General features: G+C 50.7%; 1 protein-coding gene across 1 annotated transcript in view; it reads left to right on the top strand.

Moving 5' to 3' along the window:
• Positions 1 to 26,215, top strand: part of LOC119093386 (opsin, blue-sensitive) — a 71,185-nt gene extending 44,970 nt beyond the window's left edge. Inside the window, exons 8-12 of the mRNA XM_037216344.1 lie at positions 7,145 to 7,249; positions 14,751 to 14,878; positions 17,366 to 17,433; positions 25,118 to 25,154; positions 26,169 to 26,215. Of these exons, the coding sequence (XP_037072239.1) occupies positions 7,145 to 7,249; positions 14,751 to 14,878; positions 17,366 to 17,433; positions 25,118 to 25,154; positions 26,169 to 26,215 (385 nt within the window). The remainder of the gene's footprint in view (positions 1 to 7,144; positions 7,250 to 14,750; positions 14,879 to 17,365; positions 17,434 to 25,117; positions 25,155 to 26,168) is intronic.
• The last annotated feature ends 270 nt before the right edge of the window (positions 26,216 to 26,485 follow it).

Here is a 26,485-nt window from a genome sequence, read left to right as displayed (position 1 = left end):
CGATTACCTCCAAGCAAGTTCTTTGCCATGCTTTAGAAAACACGCTGAGCTACGCTGTGTGTTCTCACCTACGCTGTGTGTTCTCACGCAACACGGACCGAAGGTATAACCAAATGCTTCTCAGAGTGGGATAAGTGGCATCGTTGTTGGAAGTCAGGCACGGTTGGCTGCACTTAACCGATTACAGGAAATGTTTTTCATCTGAAGGTATTACAGCAAACGTCAGATATGATGAAACAAGCTCGGTTATAACTATAAGCGCACTTTTTAATTGGAAAAGACTACTATTTATACATACATACATATATATATATATATATATATATATGTTGCTCTAGAAATTATGTATTTGGGTAATATATGTCATTACGTTATGGCTTGATGACGTCATCGCGCCTCGCCCAGCATTGATTGCGAGCCAATTATCGTCTGCTATACCTGGAGATGGCGCTCACGAACGCCAGATAGAAACGCCTCAGCAATAATATTTTTATTGGTATTGCTCGCCGCATGGCTTTTGAAACGGCAGGATTTGAGTGACATCATTATGACGTCATGAATGTCAGCTTGACTTTGAAATACTCTCCGATATACTTTTCCTCATTTTCGCGGGTATGTAGCTCAGAAACTAGAGGGGATTAATTCTTAAAAAGGGCAGAATTATGAACAGCATCGAAGGATCTTCAAGATGATCAGTTCAGTTCAAAACTCTATACAAACATGAAACACTCCTTTTAATCGGACTTATTGCCACCGGGTGCATTTTTCTATTTGGCGCATTTGGTATAACACCTTCTGGGAAGAACGGCACGGGGGCTTGAGGGCAGTGAAACAACTGAAAGCAGGGAGACAGAGCAGGTCGATATACCCCGTGTGGGCAGTGTGGTCAGGACCCGTGTAGCTTTTGCGAAATCGGGCAACTCTTTGTAAAAGCGTAAAAGCGCCCTATAGGGCGTCATCACCGCACCCCTGCGCATGACCCGGGGACTGAACAGTCCTCTGCGCGGGCCGCTGCCGGCACCCATCGCTGGTGTGCCGGGCCCGCTGTCGGGACTGAGCTGACGACCAAGCCGGCCCCCCGAGCTCGTCGGCGGACAGACGGAAATGACGCATCGCCTCGGCGTTCGTTAGGCCGGGCGGAGCCGGCTGCAAAACATCCCCAGACGAATGGGCGGCAACAACAGAAACAGGCTGCTCTGAGCGCCGCGGGCATTGAGTGAAGGCAGTATGGGGATGCGCAACACAGCGAACCGCGTTGTGACGGGCTGCTGATTTTGTGGAGGAGGGCGACCCAGTGGCGCGGTTTCAGAAGATGAGCGTCTGTGTGTGTGTGTGTGTGTGTGTGGGTGTGTGTGTGTGTGGGAGGGGGTTGAGTAGATAGAAATGGCGCAACCGAGCTCCGAAATACGCCAGCAAATGGGTTTATTTCCGACTTTAGTCCATTTTCTTCACAACGTTTTCTCCGGACGACCCAGTGACGTGGTTTCAGAAAATGAATGTGTGTGCGGGGCTGAGTAGTTCGAAATGGTGCGGCCTGACTCCAAAATACACCAGCAAATGGGTTTATCCCCATCTTCGGTCCATTCTCTCCGCAAAGTAAGGGAGGTTGAGCCCGAGTTGAGGGGGCTGGACCTACCCCAACTGAATACGAAACTGCACTCCTGGCACGGCCATTGCTCCGCAGATGGAGGTGCAGTGAGCGAGACCACGCAGAACAAGCAGCGAGGGATGGCCGAAAGGTTCGGATGAATCAGCACTGCTGCCGCCTCTGAAAGAAGCCAAATTCGCCGCTGTTCTGGAAAATCATAAATTAACAAGCATGATGGAAAAGCCGTTGACGAAGGTCCACACAGCAAGCAGCTGGAAGTGGCATTTGGTCTTAAATGTGTGCGATGGTGATGTAGTATTAGCAGGCTCACGCGAAGCGGTGTGACATCAATCTATCGATGCGCCGGAAATTGTGGTCCACTGCCCACCGCTGACCGCATTTTTCTGTCACTGTCTCCTATTCAGCGACAGGAAAATGATTTTTTTCACCCTGAAACTTGGTCTAAAGTGCCAAATCCTATGGCCGGGCATCGGCCCACTCATCGCTGTTAATGCCGCGCGTACAGCTCATGCGATCACCTGCGTGTACGCTGCTTTTTGGTAACGACTACGGTATCGCAATCGCCACCCGTGAAAACATGGTGAGCCGATTGCTTCGCTCGCTGACCACCTGTCTTGAACCAAGAAAAATTGTCCTGTATTTTGAGACATTCCAAAAGTTTTCGAGTTAACAGCATAAGAATACATATTAACAGCATAAGAATACATATTAACAGCATAAGAATACATATTAACAGCATAAGAATACATATTAACAGCATAAGAATACATATTAACAGCATAAGAATACATATTAACAGCATAAGAATACATATTAACAGCATAAGAATACATATTAACAGCATAAGAATTAGCAGCAACAGGCTAATAAACCAACAGCTGAATAGCTAATACGTGATGGGCGGGATACATGCATGCTGAGTACTCTGCTCTGAGCGGCTCTGAGTTGCATGCTGAGTACTCTGCTCTGAGCGGCTCTGAGTTGCAGGCTGAGTACTCTGGTCTGAGCGACTCTGACATGCAGGCTGAGTACTCTGCTCTGAGTGATTCTGAGTTGCAGGCTGAGTACTCTGCTCTGAGCGACTCTGAGTTGCAGGCTGAGTACCCTGCTCTGAACGACTCTGAGTTTCAGGCTGAGTACTGTGCTCTGAGCGACTGTGAATTGATGAACGGAGAACTTGATGGTTAGTATTTTCAAACTCCCGGCTGTCCACACTCCTGGCAGCATCTCCGAACTCCTTAACTCCCGGAACATGTTAGAAACTCCCGACCCGTATGTAATTTCAGCAGCAAGACGACACTAAACAGCGTAAATTTGCCGTATTACTTGCCACATATTTTTCCAATACACAGCAAGATAACCTTGCAACACACGATCCTGAACATTGTGGTAACCACGGACATGGGCTTTTAGAAGCGCGTCCTAGCTGCATCGAAATTCCGCTCACGACACACGTTTGACGTGTGTCGTTTTTTTTTGACGTTTGACGTCCAATGAAACGCAGCGGCCCAGCGGGCACCGACCCCTGATCGGACCCACTTGACTGCAGATAGCTCCTCTCAGCGAAATGTCGGCGGTACGGATTTCTACGACAGAGAAATGTCACGTGGTATTTGAGGGACAATAGAAGCTGCGACTGTTAAAGGAACAGTGAAATGTGATTTGCCCGAGTTTAAGTATTCCGAGGTTCATTAGCGCATCGAGGCATGGGAATGACCAGCTAGTGAGTTTTGGTACACTTCACTGCCGCGATTTTAACGTTCAGTAGCATACGACGCTTTCGCAGTGATTTTGAAGATATCAGTTGAGAATTCACCTTTTGTAAACTCACCAGTTGCTGCTGGCTTTATGTTAATAGCGCAATGAATTACGATGCGTAGTGAGGACCCACGCAGATGTAGGATTGTTCCAAGGAGAAGCGGATGTGTGCCCATATCATGTTACCTCGCCTCATCTCACTTCATCTACCCATCCCATGGGAACCGAGTCGCGCCGGATCCTCTGCGCTAGGCGGGGAGAGATCAAGCTCTTCCCATAAATGTGTCTGTGCTGCCGCGCACAATCAACCTCTTACTATCTGTTGAGTAACTGTATCCGTGCTTATCCCCAAAAAGGCCACTGGAGGGGCCTATGTCAGCATCTAAGAAGAAATACTGCTCGGCTGTGGGTCGATAGGACCCCGGGCTCGATTCCCGACGCGACAAGGACGGGATCATCCGGGTGTACTGCACCTGGATTATACACTTACCTTGAGGGCATCTTACCTATACACTTACATTGATGAATACATATACATATATATATATATATATATATATATATATATATATATATATATATATATATATATACACACATATATATATATATATATATATATACATATATATATATATATATATATATATACTAACTGTGAGATGAACTATCCATGAGCCTTATCCTGGGCACCGATCGGAGACCTCCGGGACCTGGTCCGGTTCCCCTGGTCCCGGACACCGTCCGCAGGCCTCCGGGACCTGGTCCGCTCCCCTGGTCCCGGATGTCGGAGCCGCTGCCTGTGACCCCAGCTTCCCCGGTCAGCGTCAGGCAGCCAGCTCAGCTTCTCCAGCTCCTCCAGCACTCACCAGCTCGAGCAGCTCGCGCACGCAGGGTTCAGGGTTCAGGTCAGGGGTCGCTGCTCGGTGGAGCGTGACTTCAACGTCCAGGTTTCGCCAATGCATTTGTCACCGCTTTTTCTTTCTTACTAGAGCCCCACCGCTTAGTACAGTTGAGCTGAGCTGGCACACGTTACTGGGACTGCTGACAGGGACTCTAGGACTGCCAAACAGATAAAACCAATCTTCGTCTTCGGTTGGACTTTGTCTTCGATTTTTAATATCTAGATACCCTTGGAAAACCAGATATAAATAATGTATTTTCCTTTTGATCCCAATATGGGTGTAAAAGTCTGGTGCCGGTCTCTCAGCCTTCGCTGTCACATTCGGCACGATTCTGCCACTTATGTCACTTTTATTCTCGCATAATCCAGCAATCACGTACACAGAAGTGCCACCTGCGAGGTCTTGTCATAGACATCTATGACATTGATTCTCGTAACTAAAAACTGTATTCCTAAAAGACTCGAGCGTGCGGCTAAGTGGTTGCGAAAATGGCAGGAGAGACGCACAATTCTAGCTTGTTGAGAGTAGGGCTGTGAAGCTGGAGGAGTGCCCCTGGTCGGAGTCCTAGCTGACCCTTCGCCTGATAACGGCTCTAAGCTATCTTTCCTCGCGCCTGTGGAGACGAGGATCAATTCTGGAACGCATTGCTATTCTCATTCCCATGCCAGTGTCATGTACTACGGATTCCGCCACAAAGATGTAACTTCTGATAATCCATTCCGTACTTAAGGTCAATGTTGAGCCAGCAAACGGCCAGATGCTGGCTGAGGGGGCGCCTAAAAAGGATGCGAACACTGGCCCCTAAGCGCCAGTACCGGTGCTGGGATGCTGTGTTCATTGGCGATGTACTGGCGTCGTGACGCCAGAGCAGTGCGCTCTAGGCCAGCGCAGAGCAGTGCGCTCTAGGCCAGCGCAGAGCAGTGCGTTCTGGGCCAGGGCAGAGCAGAGCACTCTAGACCAGCGCAGAGCAGTGCGCTCCAGGCCAGCGCAGAACAGTGCGCTCTAGGCCAGCTCAGAGCAGTGCGCTCTAGGCCAGCTCAGAGCAGTGCACTCTAGGCCAGCGCAGAGCAGTGCGCTCCAGGCCAGCCCAGAGCAGTGCGCTCCAGGCCAGCGCAGAGCAGTGCGCTCCGGGCCAGCTCAGAGCAGTGCGCTCCGGGCCAGCTCAGAGCAGTGCGCTCCGGGCCAGCTCAGAGCAGTGCACTCTGGGCCAGCCCAGAGCGGCGCACTCTGGGCCAGCGCAGAGCATCTGCGACAGTGGGCTTCCGGGGGCTGCCTGCAGTGGGTCGACGCCCCGGAGGCCGGCGCATCGCCAATAAGTGAACCGCCGCGGGGTCGGCGATGACTTTATGCGGGCTCAGCATCGTCAGCATTTGGCTGCGGTGCTTTGATGCCGCCCGGCGCCATTGGTCGTCCCCTTGGACCAGGCCCGCCAGCTGGTTTTGGAGCCGGCGATTTGAGAGAATTGTGCCCATAGAAAATCCGCTTTTGGGACAGTGATACAGGGTGGTGGCATGTTTTCGTGACTTGTTTAGTGTCTCTCTTGTTGCTTCGAATTTGTCCTTGTGTTGTGATAAATGTATAGCTTCATAGCACCCACAGTGACACATATAATATGGCACCATTTCAATACTTTCCTCGCGACCGAAGGTAACACGCAAAAATGGCGGCATACAAAATGCCGGTATTCCTCACATGTGAGACCATATTAGTTAAAATCAGACGTTCGCACGCTCTGAAAATACAAACTGAATAAGCTGACTCATCTTCACCCGGTGACTTTCAGTACTGTCAAAGGCTTGACCCCTCCAGGACCTCTTGCCCAATCGGGTCCAGGTCATACGGAAATGCTTCTTTTCGCCGAGCCCGTCGAAATTCCAAGCATAGAATCTCGCAACCGCCCCGAACGGATGGAGCTGACAGCATACACCGAACGCTGTAAAAACATGGGCTAGAATGAAGATTGCTTGCTCGAGTATCACCCGACGCTGGTTTGGCCACCCCTGGCGGCCGCCTGGCGATTCAACCATCGAACTTACCTCGTCTATATCACCACATAGCACTATGCACAGGGGTCCTCTACATTTGGAGGCTATCAGTTCACGCATGGCCCGCATTCTCCCCCCCCCCCCCCCCCACCCTCATTTCCCGACGCACGGGAGAAGTCGGCGTCGGCGTCGACGCCTCCCTCCGCCGATGCCGACGCTGTCGTCGCGCGTCTCCTCTGGCTTGACGCGTCGAGGGGAGGCTCAGCCCCCCCTCTGCGCTAATGAGAGCACAGCAACAGTATCCGCCTCTGGGTATGTGTCGGCTGACCAGGCACGGCTGGGGGGCGGGGCTGAGGGGCTTCAGAGCCGCTCATCGGACGAAGGCGGCCACAGAAAATACACGTGTGACGACGAATATTTTACCCTACTGTCGCTGCGCCCATTTCCCCACTGATCTTGATTATTTGCTACCTGTTGCATGTGTGCGTTAAGTGCGACATAGATCAAGCAACAGTTCTTCTATGAGTGCTTTGGCTTTTCGTCTAGCACACAGCTCTTCCGCTCACAACGTTCTTAGTGAATATGGCACGTGACACGTGACATGTGACATGTGGCATGTGCCATGTGGCATGTGACATTACATGTGATATGTGACATTTGCCATGTGACATGTGACACGCGATATATGACACGTGATATGTGATGTGACAAGCAGCAGAAATAGGCAGATGTCCACTGACATGTGGACTGTTGTCACGTGTTGTGCTGAGGGCAACACAGCCAAATTTACTCCGAAGAAACCCTATAGACGTGGCTCGATCGCAACACTAATGTACCACTTTTCCAGTGGGAGACGTGTCGCTATTGAGACGAACGCCCTATTGCAGAATATTCCGTACGGTGCAGGGAACAACCTTCGAAAGAAGCATGGAGGAGAGAAAAGACTCAACATGGCGATGCTCCAACAACAGGAAGTGCAAGTCAGAGATCAGGTCAGCGCACAACAAAACAGTGTTTTGTTTTGATGTTTGTTTAAGTTTGTTTGTTTGATGTTTGTTAAAGTTTGACGGTCGTGCAACCAGAAACCAATGGCTGGGGCTTTCTGCAAATGTATAGCCTTATCATGCAAAAAGGTGCTGCGGTGGTTCTCGTTTCGGGGCTGATCAAAATTCCACGAATACCTCCGCTGCTCTGTGCGGAATATAGACGAGCCATCACCCGGTTCGTTGCTCCGACAGTCCAGTCAGCCCACCAGCGATTCGCTCGTGTTGTTCAAGAGAAGACTCGGCAAACAACAGACCCGTTCCGGGCGATCGTCCACACTCGAGCCGCCGCCACAGGGTCAACTCGGTCACAGAGCCGCCGCCACAGGGTCAACTCGGTCATAGAGCCGCCGTCGCTGGGTCGGCTCGATCACAGAGCCGCCGCCACAGGGTCAACTCGGTCGCAGAGCCGCCGCCACAGGGTCAACTCGGTCGCAGAGCCGCCACCACAGGGTCAACTCGGTCACAGAGCCGCCGCCACAGGGTCAACTCGGTCGCAGAGCCGCCGCCACAGGGTCAGCTCGGTCACAGAGCCACCGCCACAGGGTCAACTCGGTCACAGAGCCGCCGCCACAGGGTCAACTCGGTCGCAGAGCCGCCGCCACAGTGTCAGCTCGGTCATAGAGCCGCCGCCACAGGGACAGCTCGGTCACAGAGCCGCCGCCACAGGGTCGGCTCGGTCACAGAGCCGCTGCCACCGGGTCAGCTCGGTCACAGAGCCGACGCGGCACGTTATGTAATCAGGCCTGACCAGACTGACAGGTGCTTACCGTGCCGTACGTGACGCCGATATCCGTTTACTGGTCCGGTTTTGCGGTAGTAATTTTCAGACCTGACTGATGCATGCTTGAAAATAATCTAGTTGCGGCATCCAAATGCCCGAAGGAACAGATGATAGCACTACGGACACAGAAACTTATTCGTAGACGACTCCAATGCAGTCAAAAGCCGCGCATACCAGATTTCATCAATTAAGGCATGTTTGATGAAATGTTAAGCTGCTCCCAGTTTTTGGAGCCGCGCTGCCAGTTCTGGTAAGAGACATGCAATCTCATTGGGCTGTGTGGGGGAGGGGGAGGAGGAGAGACCAGCACGCAACGCATATATAATTGGAATGAGGTGCGGTTGGTTTAGCACCGTAGAGAAAGGCCTCAACATCAGCTCAATGCACAAACTAAGTCATTTAGGATGTCCATCTTCACGATGCTAGTCTGATCGCATTTGTTTCGTATCTCCCCGGCAGGCTCTTCTCACTTAACGGGCGCTGGACGAGACTGAAGCACTATTTGTATGCCAATAGGCTGTGCGGAACAGAAGCCGGGCCAAGGCTCGCTGCAGTGTGTTATCCACTGGCCCATTTTATTGCCGCCTCGCACTCGACTGACCCAGTTTCTTGCGTGGTGATTCGGTAAAATCGGGCGCCTCCCGGCTTTGGCTCTGCCTTTGGGTTATCTCGCCAAAATGTAGCACAACTGTCGCTGGTGGTGAAGGGGGATAGGGGGCTGGGGAAGCGGTGAGAGACAGTGGGAGACGGTGAGAGGAAGTGGGAGACGGTGTGAAGAGGTGGGAGACGGCTGGAGTTAGTGCAGAGACTTGGAGACAGTGTGAGACGGTGTGAGCAGTCAAGAGAGAGAAAGAGAGAGAGGGGGAAACAGCTTTTGGGAAAACTGCGCAGTTTGTCGCACGCATCACAGTAGAACAGGCCCGGCTTCCCGCCTTTGATCAGGTTCTGGCTTGATTAAAGCTCATCTACTTAATGCAGACCAGCGCTCAACAGAGATGGCGGCTTATTGCCTTGCCAAGGTTCCCTTGAAAGCCGTTCGGTTGATGACATGGCTTCAGAATTCAGGCTTTTGTGTCGGCTGGCTTAAGCGCCATATGCATTGAGCTGCGGCTTGATCACAACGATTCCGCTTGGAGGAATCGCTGTCACACAGAGCAGTGGCACAAACGGGCCTGTTGCCAGACCGCAGATTTCTCACATCGCACTGCTTTGAGTACTCCAGGATCTAGGGTTGGACAAAACCACTGAAGTTCTGCTTGCCTCTGATCCCAGTGGACTTGGACAGCGTTTAGTGCGAAGCTTGGCTCCCTTTGAAGCGTTAAGTTTACCTTTGTTGTGTGTTGGGCATGCACTCCAGCAAGTTGTCGTAACTCTGCAATACGCTACAGTGAGTGTAAGTGCGCTTGATAAGGTGTTTCGACTTGACTGCTTGAAATCGACCGTGCTACACTTCCCATCCAATAAATGCTCCATAAAGATGCTGCATTTCTATCATCAGCACACGACATAAGGGAGCTCAACATCCTGGAAGCGCTACGTGTTTACGACCACACACCAATACATATATGTATATATACATATATATATATATATATATATATATATATATATGTATATGTATATATATACATATATGTATATATATATATATACATATATTCATATATAATAGATAGGTATCGCGTGAGGAGTCTGGGGCATTGCCAGACTCCGTACTGGATTTTGATTATTTATGAGCAGTTCAAGCAGCCGCTGTAGCTCTGTATCAAAAGCACTCGAAAGAACAGCAATTTTCGGATTCGGATACAAGCAAGAATGACCGACCACTTTCTGATATGTATCTGAATATTTTCCATTACTGTTCATGCATTTACAATGGTTAGCGTCTTTTCCTTAAAAACCTGTCTGAAATGTACCATCTCATGAGTCAATCAGGAAGTTTATAAATGACATTTGATGTTCAAACTAAGTTCAACTATGAACTTCAAGTCTGAATGGTCCCTTTAGTTTTTCGAGCAGAGATTGGAGCTAATCAGTCTAGCTAACAATCACAAAAAATGCTATCGATGGTAGCGTAAATGTTTTCAGGGCTGGTGGCCGCATAAATGAGCACATGCTCTTCCACCTGACACATGTAGAATAGAACGCCCATGGAGGAGCCCATCACGGACCCATCTACCTGTAGGTAGAGGTCTACCTTCAGGGCCTCTGAACAGGGCCTCTGATGTGCACGCTCGCAGCATTCGTCTTTGACCGCTCAAGATCACCTAGGCGGGACAAGGACTTCACGATGATAGACATACGCTAAAATTATATCCCTGGATTTTTTGCATGCGGACATTCGTGAATAACTTTCAAGAGCCAATGATGTTAAAGAACTAGCAGTTTTCTTTTTTTTTGGGGGGGGCCTTAAGCATATCCATTAGTTCTTCAGTAGTCCCATTGTGTGTTTCGATGGGAAAAATGGGCACATGGTGGTATCTGGACTCCTAGCTACCAGGCATATTTGAGTGGAACTTTGAGACATCGCGCGTCTGATGGGATCCCATCACATCCCATCAAAACCCATCCTGATCCTGATGGGATCCCTTCCTGAAGAGTTTTGACGCTCCCATAAAACTAGCTCGGACCGCGCTTTCCAACACCTTCCTGAAAATAAACATTAACCTCGATATTTGCTACGTCAATCACTTTGCTAAGACAAGTTTTCAGAGAAGCAGTTGGGTCCCCATAAATCCATTTAAACTTATCTCCATGCTTGTTTATGCGTCTGTGGTATTTGTCCGTCGTGCATGTTTTATCCCTATGAAAATGCATCTGTTTTGCCTACGCACTGTTTGCTCGTCTCGACTTAGCTGCTAAAGAGCCTCCGCAATGAGGGCATGGTCGCAACAAATTTATTTCGAGTCTGACTGAGTCCAAATCACACCATGATGCAAGAGCATGCTTGATGCATTATGCTGCACTGCACTGAGGTGCGTCCATTAGGAGTCGCGTTCTGTGCTAGAGTTGCGACTAAAACCATTGCGTAACCAGATAGTCCAGCACATCGATGCGGTCGTGCGAGCTCATTTCGACTAAGCATGGGGCATGCATTATGACCATTAGATCTCATGAGGTAGCCGCACCGGGCGGTGAACTGTTGTTCCCATGGGGCCCCTTTGAGGCCGGACTCCACCCATCACGTGACTCTGACGGATCGGTGCGCTAACCATGCTCGACGGCCTGGTTTGGTGCGCTGCGCACCGGCGTCTGGTTTCGTTTGTTTTCGACGAGTTCACGTGGATAGTTCATAGCCATAGTGTGTTTTTCGATTAATTTTTTACCAAGCATGTTTAGCAAAAACAAAAATATAAGAATTAAAACAAAACATAGAAATATTTAGGAAGCTTTAAGCTTGTATAGGGAGCGTGCTAACTTCATCTTCATGCCATGTACCAAACGGCCAGTGAGAGGGGTGCGGGAGCCATGAAGGCGTGAACACACCAGAGGAAGCAAAGACGGGACCTGAATGCATGCATCGATGCATATGATCAAGCTTAACTACTGATAGTGTTCACGCTACTGCTTTCTATGAACAGTGATGAGCATTTGGGTACCAGTGTGCAATTAATCTGGGTCGTGTCGCGTATACTCATCAGCCACTCAGCTCTGTCGGATTTGGTGCAGCGACGCCACGCCCGCCTTTCTGTTCGACACAAAAAAGGTCATAAACAAACATCTCTTAGATTGCAAACGCCGGAGAAGACACGAAATGGTTACGGAGGAGAGTGTGAACGTGCCAATGTTGAGATGAGATCACGCGTGTCAAAAAAGCGAATAATAAGTGGATGATGACAAATATGGATAATCAAACTAAAGGCCTCATTTTAACATTGCTGTTGCTTCAAATGTGTTAATCACTCACACAAAGTTGAAAACGTGTCCGGTGACAACGGAGTTGAACTCCGTTAACAGCAGCCGGTTGAATCTGAGTCCATATTCCGTTAACAGCAGCCGGTTGAATCTGAGTCCATATTCCGTTAACAGCAGCCGGTTGAATCTGAGCCCATATTCCGTTAACAGCAGTCGGTTGGATCTGAACCCATATTCCGTTAACAGCAGCCAGTTGGATCTGAACCCATATTCCGTTCACAACAGCCGGTTGGATCTGAACCGATATTCCGTTAACAGCAGCCGGTTGGATCTGAGCCCATATTCCGTTAACAGCAGCCGGTTGGATCTTAGTCCATGCGCTGAGCAGCTGCAGGCTACCATAGCGGATTTACTATTTATGGGACGGTCGTGGTGTAAATGTGTGTTTAGCTAACTACGGCTTGTGAAAGTCGCATCCACATTCAAACGCGCAAGCTTCCATGAGCACAACAACGTAGGTGACTACTGTTAAATGAAAGGAAAAGAAAGATGCATTGGATGTCACAGATCTGTATGCGTTATGTGTCAAGACGTTAAACGTAAAAGAGCGAACGTAACGTGTAGCGTTTCTGCGCCAGTTAGCCATCACCATGTTTGGCACAGCGCATGCGGCGCATCTGCCTGTTGGAATAAGACCTTAACCAGGGCGCAGTTTCGCAGGAGAGCTTGGAATGGTTTTGTCCGGGTTTGAGCATCCTGGTGCATCCCAAAACACCGTGATACCTCCGCTCTGGTCCATTTTATTCCGTCACTTGACAGAATTCAAATATGTGTCCTTAGTTTATCTTATTATTTGGATCACTCTTCATAAACATAGTGACTGTCGTGAGCTGTGCATGAAGCTGGGGGGGGGGGGGGGGGGGGGGGGGGTGGGATACTAAAGTGCAGGTTAAGTGGCATGACCTCCTCCAACATACGACCGCACACCCCTGATCGCGATCGTCCAAAGTAGCCTTACCGTTCAAAGCCGGCTAAGCCGACCACAGCATGGAGAACGGCGCGATCATCGCGTCGACCTTAACGCGTATCTACATTGATCTACTCACACGGCCCGACGACCGCGGCAGGACACCGGCGGACGGCACGCTCCGGAGAACGCGGCGTGTCATGAGGTCATTACTCGCCGGACAGATCACATGGGAAGTCATTTCAATCATCGCGGCGTCAATCGCGCTAATGCCGCGCGCTTGTAAGCGCCGCGGTGGATGGTTATGTAAGATCCGGAACTGCACGTCAGAGGGCCACAGGTATCGGACGAGACGTCCGCTGGCTTCGTGTACGGGGGCTTGCGCTCGTGTTTGGTGTACGCCTGCAGTGCAGGTGCAGTGCAGGTGCAGTTTCAGGTGCAGTGCAGGTGATGCGTCTTGTTCCCCTGAGGCAGCCGTCGGCTTGGTCGGATCGTAACTGAAAAGTGAATCCCAAATGGCACGCACGGGTGTTGCCAAAACACGACCTAGTCCGCCTTGTAAAGTGGCGCATAATCCGGAATGTTTATAAAAGGCAAGTGTGTCACGTGATGGGTAAAGACACGCTTCCATTAGTGTCTATGCAGTGGCATTCACGTTTGCATAAACACGTGCGTGCGTTTCCATGGTGATCCTACGGTTAGCCTTGTTTTTTTATAAATACTTCGGGTCCTTCTGTAGAAACGATCGGCACAGGACCTGGCCCAGTCACTCCAGCTCTATACTAGCTCTTTTAATATTACGTTTATAGGCCTATACACCAGCTCTAGTCGCACGTTCACCACAGATAAAACACATCCAGGCCGGGATGGCGGCGAAAACCGCGGAACTTCTCCATACTCCGCCAGCTCTCTCGCAACCGCCTGACCTTCGGCCGCCTAACCGCCATCTGGGTGGTCTGAGTGTGCAGAACTCTTCCGCATGGCCGGGCGCCACGTGGAGGACGATGACCATGGGTCGATATTGTCAGCCGATCAGGCGAAGGGTAGATCCCGTCGCTGCCGAGGACTACGTAAAACGATCTGAAAGGCCAGCTCTTAGGCCCCAGCTGCCACAAACGACCCGTCGCCGTGGGTGGATGACAGTCGCGGTGATCGCTGAAGATGATGTCACCATTTTGCTCTTTCGGATAACGAGGTGGGGTTTAACGCAGCAAGCGCTGATCAGCGTGTGGAGTTTGGTCCAAGAAATCCATCCAGTTAAAAGGCTCGGAAAGTTTCATTAAATATAAATTTAAATAGTCAGATAGGAACGGGGCAAATACCCATTGCTGGCTGCGCATGCGCAGTGGGTAGGCTGGGGTATTTTAGCTTTCGTGTCGCCCATGATTCATACCTTACCTCTAAACCAGGCACCGTTAAAAAACTTTTAAGGTCGTGAGTTGCCGTCCATGTTGTTTGTCACCAAATACATCACAGATGTGGCACTGTGTTAGAGCTCACATGGTTTCTGTGGCCAAACTGTGAAAAATCCCGTGGTTTTTCACCGTTGCTATATATTTTCAGGGCGATGGTTTTTTTTCGCATAAAGCATGCCGCTAAACCGCAGTGCTCTTAATTTTATCCAAGGCAACGCACGGCGCGGCACGCGGCTTATATCTTCAACGATCAATGAATGATTACATCACCGCCCGAACTCCTGCTTAATGAACTAGCTAAGTCATCAATCGCCGGAATCACTCTGACAATCAATAGTTCGGTCTTTGGCCGCGTAATGGCGCCATCACTCATCAACTGGCGGCCATCGCTGCTGCTGGCTGACCAGCTGACGTCACGCTCTGTTTCAGGCTGGCCCGGGTAATCGGCAGCGTAGTGCTGCTCTGGTTCCTCTCCTGGTCTCCCTACGCGGCCGTCGCTTTGATGGGCGTGTTCGGCCAGCAGAGATACATCACGCCGCTCATCACCATGATACCAGGTGCGACACATGATACCAGGTGCGACACATGCCACCAGGTGTGACACATGATACCAGGCGCGACACATGATATCAGGCAGGACGCACGAACCGCGACGAGGCTGAGTACGAGCTCTTTGCCAGGCCCGGCCTTCGCGGTAGACTCAATGAGCTCATTGCGTCCGCGCCGATAGCCGCTCCATTACCTGATGTGATTTGCTGCAAGTGACTCAACAACATTATGTCTCTTTTTCTTTCAAGCCTCGCGACAGTGTCGGTCTTCGATACATGCCGTTAAATGGAGCAGAAGCAGCATTGCCATGCATGATATACGTCGAGGGGCGCGACTTTATGCGACATTTGATGCGAAGTGGCCCGTTTCTTCTCCTCAATGGTCGGCTCCATGTCAATGCACACTCATCAGAGCGCTGAGCAGCGGCGAAGACAGTGTGCTGATGTGTCACAAATCTGTCGTTTGCGAAGAGACAGATGGAATGGCAGCCATGATATGCAGCCATATATGGCCCGAGATGAGCAGGAAATTTCTTCAGCTCCTGGTATATCAGCATGAGTTCTAATGTTACAAAAAACCGGCCTTCAGAAACTAGGGGTTAATAATGGTTAGAGGTCAGAATACAGCCACTGGTGCATATGGCATGGTCGAGAAAGCAATGACACCCATGGCCATGGCAGTTTTTGCGAAATTCCCACTTTGTTTGTCAATATACGCTAATGCTTGTTTAAGAATGTCGTCGAAGCAAAAATTCCTGGCAGAGCAGTTTTTATGGCTGGTAGCGCTGGACCCGTCCGCTGTCGGGAATGCCCGAGGCAGACAAAGTAAACGAATCGCAGCGCTGCACAATGCACACGTGACCCCACTGACCGGACGACTGCTCGGGCAACGATGAAGCAGGCCGCAGTGACCTGTTCTGTGTCAGAAGCTCTGAGCGGGCGGTCTAAACCAGATATGTACCTTGCACAGCTGCGTTGCTTTGTATTGGTAATTGCTTTGTAATGGAGCGCGTGGTGGCGTTTTTTATATGTGGTATTAACTATGCTGCTTCCGTTCATAATGTCACTCAGACTAACCTGGGAGTGCACAACAGCTGTTTACAAGTATATACACAAATACATATCATACAAGCCAGGTTGCTTTATGCTTATGAAATCAAATTCAGTGCTCTCGAAACGTTACGTGTGTGTTTGTCTTCATTTCTTCACTTGTTTTCCTTTTCTTTATTGTTTGGGCTTTTCAAAGCCATTCACACCAGCCTAGAGTTTGTCAGAATCGTGTATTTGATAAAAATGATCACTTTCATATTGGGCACGGTATTTGACGTTTTGCGACTGACTTGGCAGTTTCGGAGCGAACTGGGGTTTTACATGACGTATTCAACTGCATATTTCCGGGATATGTTAGGATATATACATATACAGCTCACAAAAATGAATGCCATTTAGCGCAGCTGTAAAGCCCATAGGCGTGACACTGAATCCTTGTTTAAAGGTCCTATCGCTCCCGCTAGCGCCTTGGTGGACCGAGTATGTGGTGTCTGTAAACGGCTGCTTGTGAATCAAAATCACTTGAAGAAGAAAACGGGCAACACACTTCGCGTCAAAAGCAAACAGAGAGGGATTTTGAATAGCGCTTAATAATAGTTATTCTGCCACATCAATGACGCTATGGGCTGTCAAATATCAAATCCCCTAAACGTGCCTAAACAAAGACTTCTAGAACTGAGTAAAAAGACATGTACGATACGCAATATGTTTTGCCATCACGCGTACCAACCATTCTCGCTAAATGCCCCGCAACCATTCTCGCTAAAATACCCAACAGGACCCAATCATGTGGGCGACGCACACTCTTGTCGACAAGTTGGGCTGGCCGTGTTCCTGTCCCTCGCTCCGTCCGTATGACAGAACTCGTTTGGACGGAAGTAAGACGTATCTTTAAAAGATCGACTGACGGCTGGGCGAAGAAGCTACCCTCCTTGTCGAATCCTTCTTCACATTGACCCCAAAACCTTCTCGGATGCTAAGATTCTCAGACTCTCAGATCTGGAGAACACTCACAGTTGTCGTCATCATCCCGCGTTGAGAGAATGCCGTTTCCTGAAACACCCTCCTGTTTGCGGCTATTGCTAGGATTGTGGTGATGGCGAGTGTTGTGCTGAGGCGCATAACGCATGCCAGGGCGGTATGAAACCACGGGCGTTTGCGATCCTCAGGCGCCATTGTTTTCTGGGTTCGAATCCCATCCCGTCGTCAATGTTTTAATGGCGTTAAAAAGCGCCCCGGTCCAGTGTGCTAGGTCCTTGTAATGGACCAAGCGTTGAGCTGTCACCGGGCGTTAAGACGGACCCGAGACTATAATCACACCGTTTCACACCGAACCACACTGAATCACACACCGGCCGTTTGCACAGCGGCCAGGCACCCGACGAGCTGGGCCGCCCAGCACCGGCGTTGTGCATCAAACTACAACAATGACGACACTAATTACAGGCATCTTCTGCAAGACGGCGGCCTGTCTGGACCCGTTCATCTACTCCATCAGTCATCCGCAGTTTCGGGTGGCTGTCAAGAACTTCCGCACGAGCCGCGCCTACACTACACGCTGGGCGTACCGGCAACAACTCGTCCAGACACTGAATGGAGTGCACCCGTGAGTGAAGCCGGCGCAACAGTAGTGACATCTGTTGGTGTTCTGTGTAAATGTAAATTGTAGTTCGGCGCCTGCATGATGCGCTTGGGTTCCAATTTTACATCCGTGTCTAGATTTAACGTGAAAAGGATTCACATTCATAAGCAACATTGTTTGCATTTTTTTCATGTCTTGCAAAAGTTATATTTTTTAAGCTGTTCACCGCGTCAATGAAAACACAATATGCGCGATTAGGTAAGCGGCTGTTAGGACAGCCAGGAGCTTTAAGATCACTAAGTTAAGCAGTAGCCCGAGGAATGTTTGTCGCTGGTTTTATCACGTATTAGTGCACCCCTGTTATAATAAACATGCCTTTGCAATTGGAGGTTGTTAAATTTGGGTATCAATGATTATCCAGCCCTTGTCTTGTTTTATAAGGTGACCCGCGACTTGAAGCAAAACATCCAGTGGCCTCTTTATCACGTGACTCATGACCCTCAGCTCCAACATACCCTCTAACCCTTGACCTGTGCCTCTGTGTAGCCGGAGATCTCTGTCCTAGTGTCAGTCCTAGTCTTGGCCTTACCCTGACCTCCGACCTTCACCCTCTGACCTGCGACCTTTGTCACAAAGATCGCATATCCTGACCCCTGACCACTGCCTCGATATGGCACATGACATGCCTCCACCTCTGCTCCGTGACTAGCGCCGCAGGTTGACCCCCATGCACTGCCTGTGTGATCCTTGACCTCCGCTCTCTGACCTCTTCGACCTGTGCCACAGGGTCACGTACTCATACGGCCGGCGGGCCGGGGTGAAGACGCCGCCCATTGACGGCGGCGGCCGGCCGCGATGCAGCCTCGACTTCGCGCTTCAAGCCCGACGCGGCTCTTCGCTGGACAGGGCGGCAGTCGCCAGGCCGGCCCGACGCCGCGCCACCATCGGCACCAGCGGCAGCAGAGAGTGCTTCTTCTGAAGCGCCATGTCACCGGATGTGACGTCACAACGTGGGGTGTGACGCCACTTCGCAGGGACGTGCGAGACGCAGCGGCAGGGAGACAGCGACGGAGCACTTCGCTGCTGTGGTTTCTGCTGAGGTGGGGCTTCAGGGGGCAAAAAGGGCGCGTGTCACAGGCTCGTGACATCACCGCGAGAGGACAGCGCTCCTTTTCGGCCATCACGTCTTAATACAGGAAATGACGTCACGGAACATTGACGGGACGTGCGACCAGAGTTGAGAGGAATCCAGACAGACGTGCGTGCGCAGTCACTCCCCTTCATCAGCTGAAAAAACCATCCGGCATCTCCCTGGCAGCTTACCGGCTGGTTGGCAACCAGTGCTGGATACCCCAGCTGGTCACACGGCCCACTGGCTCGCCCCGTGCCGCGGGTTGGCCGGTTGACTGGCGGAGTGGTGAACCGGTTGATTGGCTGGTTGCTGCCAGCTCGTTGGACGCGCACCGCTCTCGACAGCCGCGCGGTCGTGAATGGCTGGGGCAGCGCGCTGGTTGACGGCAGATTTTAGTGTGTCTGCGTCGTGCCGCCTTTGCTCCGGGCGTGGAGCGGCGGTCTTACGAAGCTGAATTGTGGACAGGACGGCCGCTAAACTGCGAACGAGTTGTGAACAGTCCTCACTTGCCTGTCGATCTCAAATGTCTGCAGGCTGGCCTGACTTCAGACGGCCGCGAGCGCGCGAGCCGCGTTTTATGTTAGGCTGACGATGCAGCCGACGAAGCGGGTGCATTTCCAGTCATCGACTTCGGACTGTCTCGCGACTGGAGTGTAATGTCACTGGTCTGTGATGTGGCTGGAGCACCATGTGACTGCGCACTGTCCGCATGGCACGTGATGTCGCTGGAGTGGCGTGGTTCCGCCACACAGCGCTGTGTTCCAAGTCTGTTTGTAATATCGTGCTTTCCGCTGTCGCTGTGTCCGCAGGCCGTCTTGGTATTGTTAGCTGCTAGATCTCTTTTTCATTGGGTAATTTGATGTTCACGTGTTGACTTTCACGAGGGGTTAAGCGATGTTTTCGTAAAAACCACGGAGCGCTATGCGATCAGTTAAATAGCAGTGAGGTGTCATCCTCAGAACAGGGCCGTGACCTTCAGTAATTCAGTGACCTTCAGTAATTCAATTAGGCAGTCTCCACATTGTCCAAATCTGCCTCGTAGATGTCAGCTCCTGGTCAAATGACACCTCGCCAACTATATGAAGACATGCGTGACGTTCAGTTAACATAAGTGATGGAACCCATGAAGGCCACCCCACAACAATACTGTAACGAAGACCCGTAAACACACGAATGCTCTCCCCAGGTTTCAGGGGAACACGCTAGCAATAAATGTGGAAATTGCCGGATTATTAACTACGCGTATTTCATATGTCCACCAAACACAGAGGCCCTTCTCAAACTTTTACACGCATTACTATGTATGTGAAGAAAGGTCGGCAATCATGATTTTGAGATGTACACATAAACGCAAGCAGAATGCTGGACGTCATGCAAGAAACTGTATGTAATTTCGTGCGCCCTCGGTGCACTAGCATCTTTTTGTGAGCGAAAACCAATTGGGAGGAAATTTTTGGGGAAGATACCCTCCCGATGCAAGTATCCTGCATGCGTTCCTGCCTAGATGCGCAAGTGCGTGCTTACTGCAAGAACATTTTAAATTACGCATGGTAAAGCCCGCATCTTAGCTCGATGAAACAGATAATGTTTATCAAATCATAATTCTGTCCTGTATAATTTACAACATCAAACTGTTGCGAGGCAAGCAAATTTGGAGAAATGTCATCACTACCCACATACATTACAGTATGTGAAGCTCAGTTGTCTTTGGAGAAATCTGAACAGTTAATACTTTCTTGTTTCTATTTTGTCCCCCAGCACGCTACGACAGCACGGGTTTAGAAAATAAACAGAGACATCTTTAAACATCAGGAATATTTTGTCATTCATATGGGTTGCACTATGTCATTCATGAGCATTACAAAGCCCCGTTGAACAGCAGGTACGACACGATGTAAGAGCAGTGGGCACTGAAGATGTCAATGCTTCTTGCGCGAGACATATCCAAATGGTGTTTCTCTACGAACTCGTGACTGTGTGCAATTGTGATAATGTGGTGTTGATACCGAGGCGTGAGCGTGACTATGTGTGGACGAAAGAAAATGGCATTGCATGATTGGTATAATCTGAAACGAGATAATCAAAGTAAGACACTTTGTCACACATGTATGACACATTGTCGCACATGAAATGTGTGTCATCCCAAGACATTTTCCGTGTCCGTAGAGCTCAGACGTTGCTCGGAGGTATCACCCGTTTCATGTTTAGTACTTCGCTGCTATATAAATAATCGCCGTATTGTTCCTTTGTAGCAAACTTTTGTAAACTTGCGCACGAAGACGGTGAAAAAGCTCAAAACTGGCTGCTCGAGAATAAACAAGGCCTAAAAATGTGTTTGAAAAATCGGAATGGTGGTGATAGTCACAAGGCTACGGCGGGCTCACCGTCAAATGATAGCATGCGTCAGTCGCTGCGACATATCTGAGTGTTCTATCACGCCCTCTTATACAACGTCTTAGTTACTTAGAAGTCTACAGACCGTCTTTCGGTTGTGTTTGTAAGACCCTGGCTGGATAATCTCTGTGGCAACCGTCACTAACGCAGATCGCAGATATGACTAGGAGAGATGATGCGGGTAATACTTATTGTATTACCTGCATTATCCGTTAGATATTATCTGTAAGATACGATGGATAATGCTACTTCATAGTGCAGATATGCATTGTTACGTCACCATTGAGGCTTAAAGTGACCGTTCAACATGTGTGTAAGGTTTTGAACTGAAAAAGTCACGCCCAAGATCATTACCTGCTTTTCAAAGTTACGCCCAGCTGAAGTCTTCAAATTCTGTCGTTTCTGACCCAGACGCTTCAGCTTGTGCCGACAATTCTGCGCCACCTACTTTAAAGCAACCCAGAAATGTATGACATCGTAGAGACGTCAGATGAATTTTGTCTAATTGATGACCATGCCATGTTTAAGATCACAAATAAAATAACAATATAATTATTCGCGTCTGGCGTACGACAGCACGAAGCGCATCAGCGGACGACAGCTGGCTTTCAATCAGCTTAACGTGTCAAATGCAGGCCTCGATCACGACCTGCGTTTTGTAACTACAGGACACAGGCATTTGAACAGCCGTACTAGTTATGGCGTGGATAAGACTGGAATCAAATAGCTTAAGAATAGCACCGTAACGGAGACTGCTAATGCAAGTACAACATATAAAGTCACGGAAAAGTATGCGGGAACACCACGTGACAGGGCCAAAGCACGCGTACACAACGATGTCCGGTTACGTACACACGCATCAGTGGGAAGCACGTCTGGGTTCATACGTGACCGTGTTTAGAAATCCCGCCCGCTTCACGCTGCCTGCCTGACCCCCCCATACCCGCCACGCGCATATATGGGCCTCACTCGATGTCGGCTGTCATCGATCGAGGCGTCCGGACTGGGGTGCCGGAGGAGGGTGGGGCTGCACATCACCAGGGCGGGGTGCACGGAGGAGGGTGCACATCATCCAAACGGGGGGGGGGGTGCACGGAGGGGGCGGGGTGCACATCATCCCAGCAGGGCGCACGGAGGGGGCGGGTGCACATCATCCGAGCGGGGGGACACGGAGGAGAGCGGGGTGCACATCATCCGAGTGGGGGTGCACGGAGAGGGGGCGGGGTGCACATCATCCGAGCGGGGGTCCACGGAGGAGAGCGGGGTGCACATCATCCGAGCGGGGGTGCACGGAGGGGGGCGGGGTGCACATCATCCAAACGCGGGGGGTGCACGGAGGGGGCGGGGTGTACGTCATTCGAGCGGGGGTACACGGAGGAGAGCGGGGTGCACATCATCCGAGCGGGGGTGCACGGAGAGGGGGCGGGGTGCACATCATCCGAGCGGGGGTGCAAGGAGGAGAACGGGGCCCTGCAGTATCCCGATGGGGTCCGTGAAGGAGGGAGGGGCCGCATGTTGTCCCGGTAGGGTGCACGGAAGAGGATGGGGCTCTACTACGGCCCGAGTAGTTCAGTACTACACGTGGCGGGGCGTGACGAGGTGGCATGCCACGTGTCACATGATTACCATGGATAAACAGCCTGATACGCATGGATAAACAGCCTGATGTTATTGTCACCAGCCGCTATGTGGCCGTGTTTCATTTGGTTCTGGCGCTACTGCCGCTTTGATAAGGATTTCCATTGTCCACCCTTTTATCGGTATAAGCTTGATTGAGAATAAACTTGTTATTAAGCTGATCGAAGCACTAGCATAGTGACTCAATGTATAAACAGCGGGTAAAGACACATTTGCACCGATTTGGTCTTCAGGTTTCCTCTGATCTCAGATCGTCTCGGTTTTCCCGACATCATCGTTGTTTTCGGGCCTCAACGACGCACTCATCCGCTGAGGCTTTATAGCGTCGCCTGCGGATCACCTTGGGAGAAAGGGCGGGCGGCGCGAGAAATCGAGAAATCGAGAATCGAGAAATCGAGAAATCGAGCCATGCACTTCCGGCTTCAAGTCTCAAGGCGTCGTTTCATGCAAGGATTGAGACGAGGCATTAACATCGCTGTTGGAGTAATTTTTCGGGCGTCCTTTCCGGTTAGCTCAGTTCGCAGAGCACTTAACTCGCAATCTGAAGACGCTAACTGCAATCCCAGTAATTCCAAACGCAGAATTTGGGCGTTGACGCGTACATGGATGAAAGTCAAGCTTCATGCGTTTCTTCTTCATTCAAAAACACCCGACGACGGCCGGAGAGTTAATTCACCAAAACGCTGTATAGATATTAACACACTAGACCAGGGCGATAGTCCGAACAACTGTTTCATCTGTCAGCCCAAATGATTATCATCATCTCCGTCGTCGGTATTATCATCATCACCAAACATGCATTCGAAAGCGCATTGACGTAAAGCACCATGAAGTAAAAAATGCAACACAAAAACAGAAAAATGAAACAGCCGCGTGTACAGCGAGGCATTCATACCATTCCCATTTGGTCCAAAGGGACCGACCGGTAATCTGCACGGCCAGTGGCATCATCCGGGGTGCCCTGTGAACTGCGGTTGATCATTGTTTGCACAGGGTTCGGAGAGGAGCGTGGCGGGTCAGCTGGGACGACAGCTTGTACTGCGAAGGCACGCTCAAACTTGGGTTAGCATGCGGTTTGATCGTAATCCGAAAGTTGCCATTGCAGGATCCTGCCGTCGTCACGTTCTGCCACTGGTGCAAAACGTGGGTCAGGCATCAGAGCTGTGTGAAGTGAATGGAGAGATAGCCGAAACACGCTGTTTAAGTAACAAGTTTGACGTTCTTCCAGATCATGCATCTCAAGACTGACTTATTAATCGTCATTCCACGGGGAGGACCTAGCAAGCGCTTCGAACACGTTTTACCCGCTATCGACTACTTGTTGAGCCGCCAGATGACAAACTAAATATGTCAATGTTGCTGCTAGATTGATGGAAGACGGCTGCAATCGGAAAACATCCATGTCCTCAAACATTGTACATTGACTTGCACTTTCTCTGGCTGTGCGCGAATGAAAGCAAGTCCCTATTCTGCCGCAAAATTCCAGCTAGGCGTAAGAGAAAACCGAGATGCCTAGCGCATGTGAAGAGGTGCAGTGAATCGTCATCATAAAAGACAGCTGGAACATGACAGTCAACAGGTTCACCTCGGCCTGTCCAGATGCCCCACAGCAGGGTACATAACACATTTGCTTGCGCCGAGAAAACAAGTGTTCCTTGGCTTGTACCACTGGGAGTAATGGAATTCCTTGATAAAAGGTCGTCACAGACCACATACGGTTTTATGTAACGATACTGAGCTATCAGGAAGTGCTGGGCCATCACTGATAACTTCAGGCAATCCTAAGAATATGTCGTTAAGCCAGGTTCTTAGCACATCAATTAGCCGTAAATGCCGGCAAACCACGTCTGAGGATTTATCGGATGATATCAAAGGAAAGAGTTGATGTCTGACTGCCCAATGTCTCTGAACATACCATGACTGCACATCATGAAGGGAAAAGGATCCGAAAAAGCTGACCTAACAGCAGAATCTCTAAAGCCTTTGGAAAGGTTAGAATACGGGATTAACTCTTGTTTCTGTTAATTTTCATTTAATTAACGTATCACTATCATTCATATCATATCATTCATATGATATTACATCATATCATATCGTTGTTTCACTCGGCATTCGGATATCATATCATATCATTGTTTCACTCGGTGCAATAACAAGAGTGTGAGCGCAATATACAAACACGTCAGCGCCGCGACCACATTCGCACTTTTCCATCAGTTCGTCGACCACACAGCTTCGTCAAACACAACCTAATTAACCGAACTAGGAGTGTTCAAAACATGTTACATAACGGTAAGCAAACAATGTTACGCAACAGCAAGCAAGCAATGATTACACAACAGCAAGCAAGCAACGATTACGTAAGGGGACCCTCTACGTCGCTCAGCGTGGTGTTAAGTTCCTTACGGGTGCGAGAGGCGGCGATGGTCGGCGGCAGACGGCTCCGGATGAGGCCGCGCGATACAAAAAGCCTTGCGTGTCACAGACAGGCGGAGAGCTGCTAGATCAAGGGCGCCTGCCGCTGCCGCCCGGGTCACATGCCGGCCTGCAGCAGCACGTGGAGTGAACGGGGACCAGATCGATGGCGATGCAGTAGGTAATGCTTAGTGCCTTCTGTCTCTTCGGTAGGACTTGCCAGTCGCTTACAGTCATGGAAATTACCGTCCAGCCTTACGGTCATACTTTGTACTCAACGGTGTATCTCATCTCACCGGGTGTTCTTTATCAGATATGGTGCACTCACTGGCCGGCTTTTTGCTTCCGGTCCCACTTCAAGATCGGACAGTGGCCAGGGGGCAGTTATGACGCCCGGCTGGTTCATACCTTCTCCACGTACGTCATATGCAGTTCCAGATCATGAAATATTACATAATAATGTTAAATAATGGAAGCCTTCGGTGCTGCGTTGTAGGGCGTCCAGTGCGCATTTTATATCCGTGCTGACGTATAGTTGCGACATCCAGCTCATTACGGGAGTCGGCGACTCGCTGCTCGACGGCGCGGCGAAGGGGAGGGTGGGGGACTCGCTGCTCAACCTCCCCCCCCCCCCCCCCCTCCTCCCCAGTGAGCACAGGTCCAGAGCAGTCGCGACTGCCTGGCCTCCCACAGTGAGCGCAGGTCTAGAGTAGCTGCGACTGCCTGGCCTCCCCCAGTAAACGCAGGTCCAGGGCAGCTGCGACTGCCTGGCCTCCCCCCGTAAGCGCAGGTCCAGAGCAGCTGCGACTGTCTGGCTTCCCCCAGTTAGCACTGTCTAGAGCAGCCGCGAGTGCCTGGCCTCCCCCAGTAAACGCAGGTCCAGGGCAGCTGCGACTGCCTAGCCTCTGCCAATGAGCGCAAGTCCAGAGCAGCCGCGACTGTCTGGCCTCCCCCAGTGAGCACAAGTCTAGAGCAGCCGCGACTGCCTAGTCTCTGCCCGTGAGTGCAGGTCCAGAGCAGCCGCGACTGCTTGGCCTCCCCAAGTAAACGCAGGTCCAGGGCAGCTGGGATTGTCTGGCCTCTTTCAGTGACCACAGGTCCAGAGCAGCTGCGACTGTCCGGCCTCTCCCAGTGAGCGCAGTCCAGAGCAGCTGCGGCTGTCTGGCCTCTCCCAGTGAGCACAAGTCCAGAGCAACTGCGACTGTCTGACCTCTCCCAGTGAGCGCAGTCCAGAGCAGCTGCGGCTGTCTGGCCTCTCCCAGTGAGCACAAGTCCAGAGCAGCCGCGACTGTCTAGCCTCTCCCAGTGAGCGCAGGTCCAGAGCAGCTGCGACTGTCTGGCCTCTCCCAGCGAGCGCAAGTTCAGAGCAGCCGCGACTGTCTGGCCTCTCCCAGTGAGCGGAGGT

Source organism: Pollicipes pollicipes, unplaced genomic scaffold, assembly GCF_011947565.3.
Source record: "Pollicipes pollicipes isolate AB1234 unplaced genomic scaffold, Ppol_2.1 Scaffold_1600;HRSCAF=1878_pilon_pilon_pilon, whole genome shotgun sequence".
NCBI lineage: Eukaryota > Metazoa > Arthropoda > Thecostraca > Pollicipedomorpha > Pollicipedidae > Pollicipes > Pollicipes pollicipes.
Note: the sequence above shows the minus strand (reverse complement) of the source record. Positions and strands in the feature narration are given on the sequence as shown.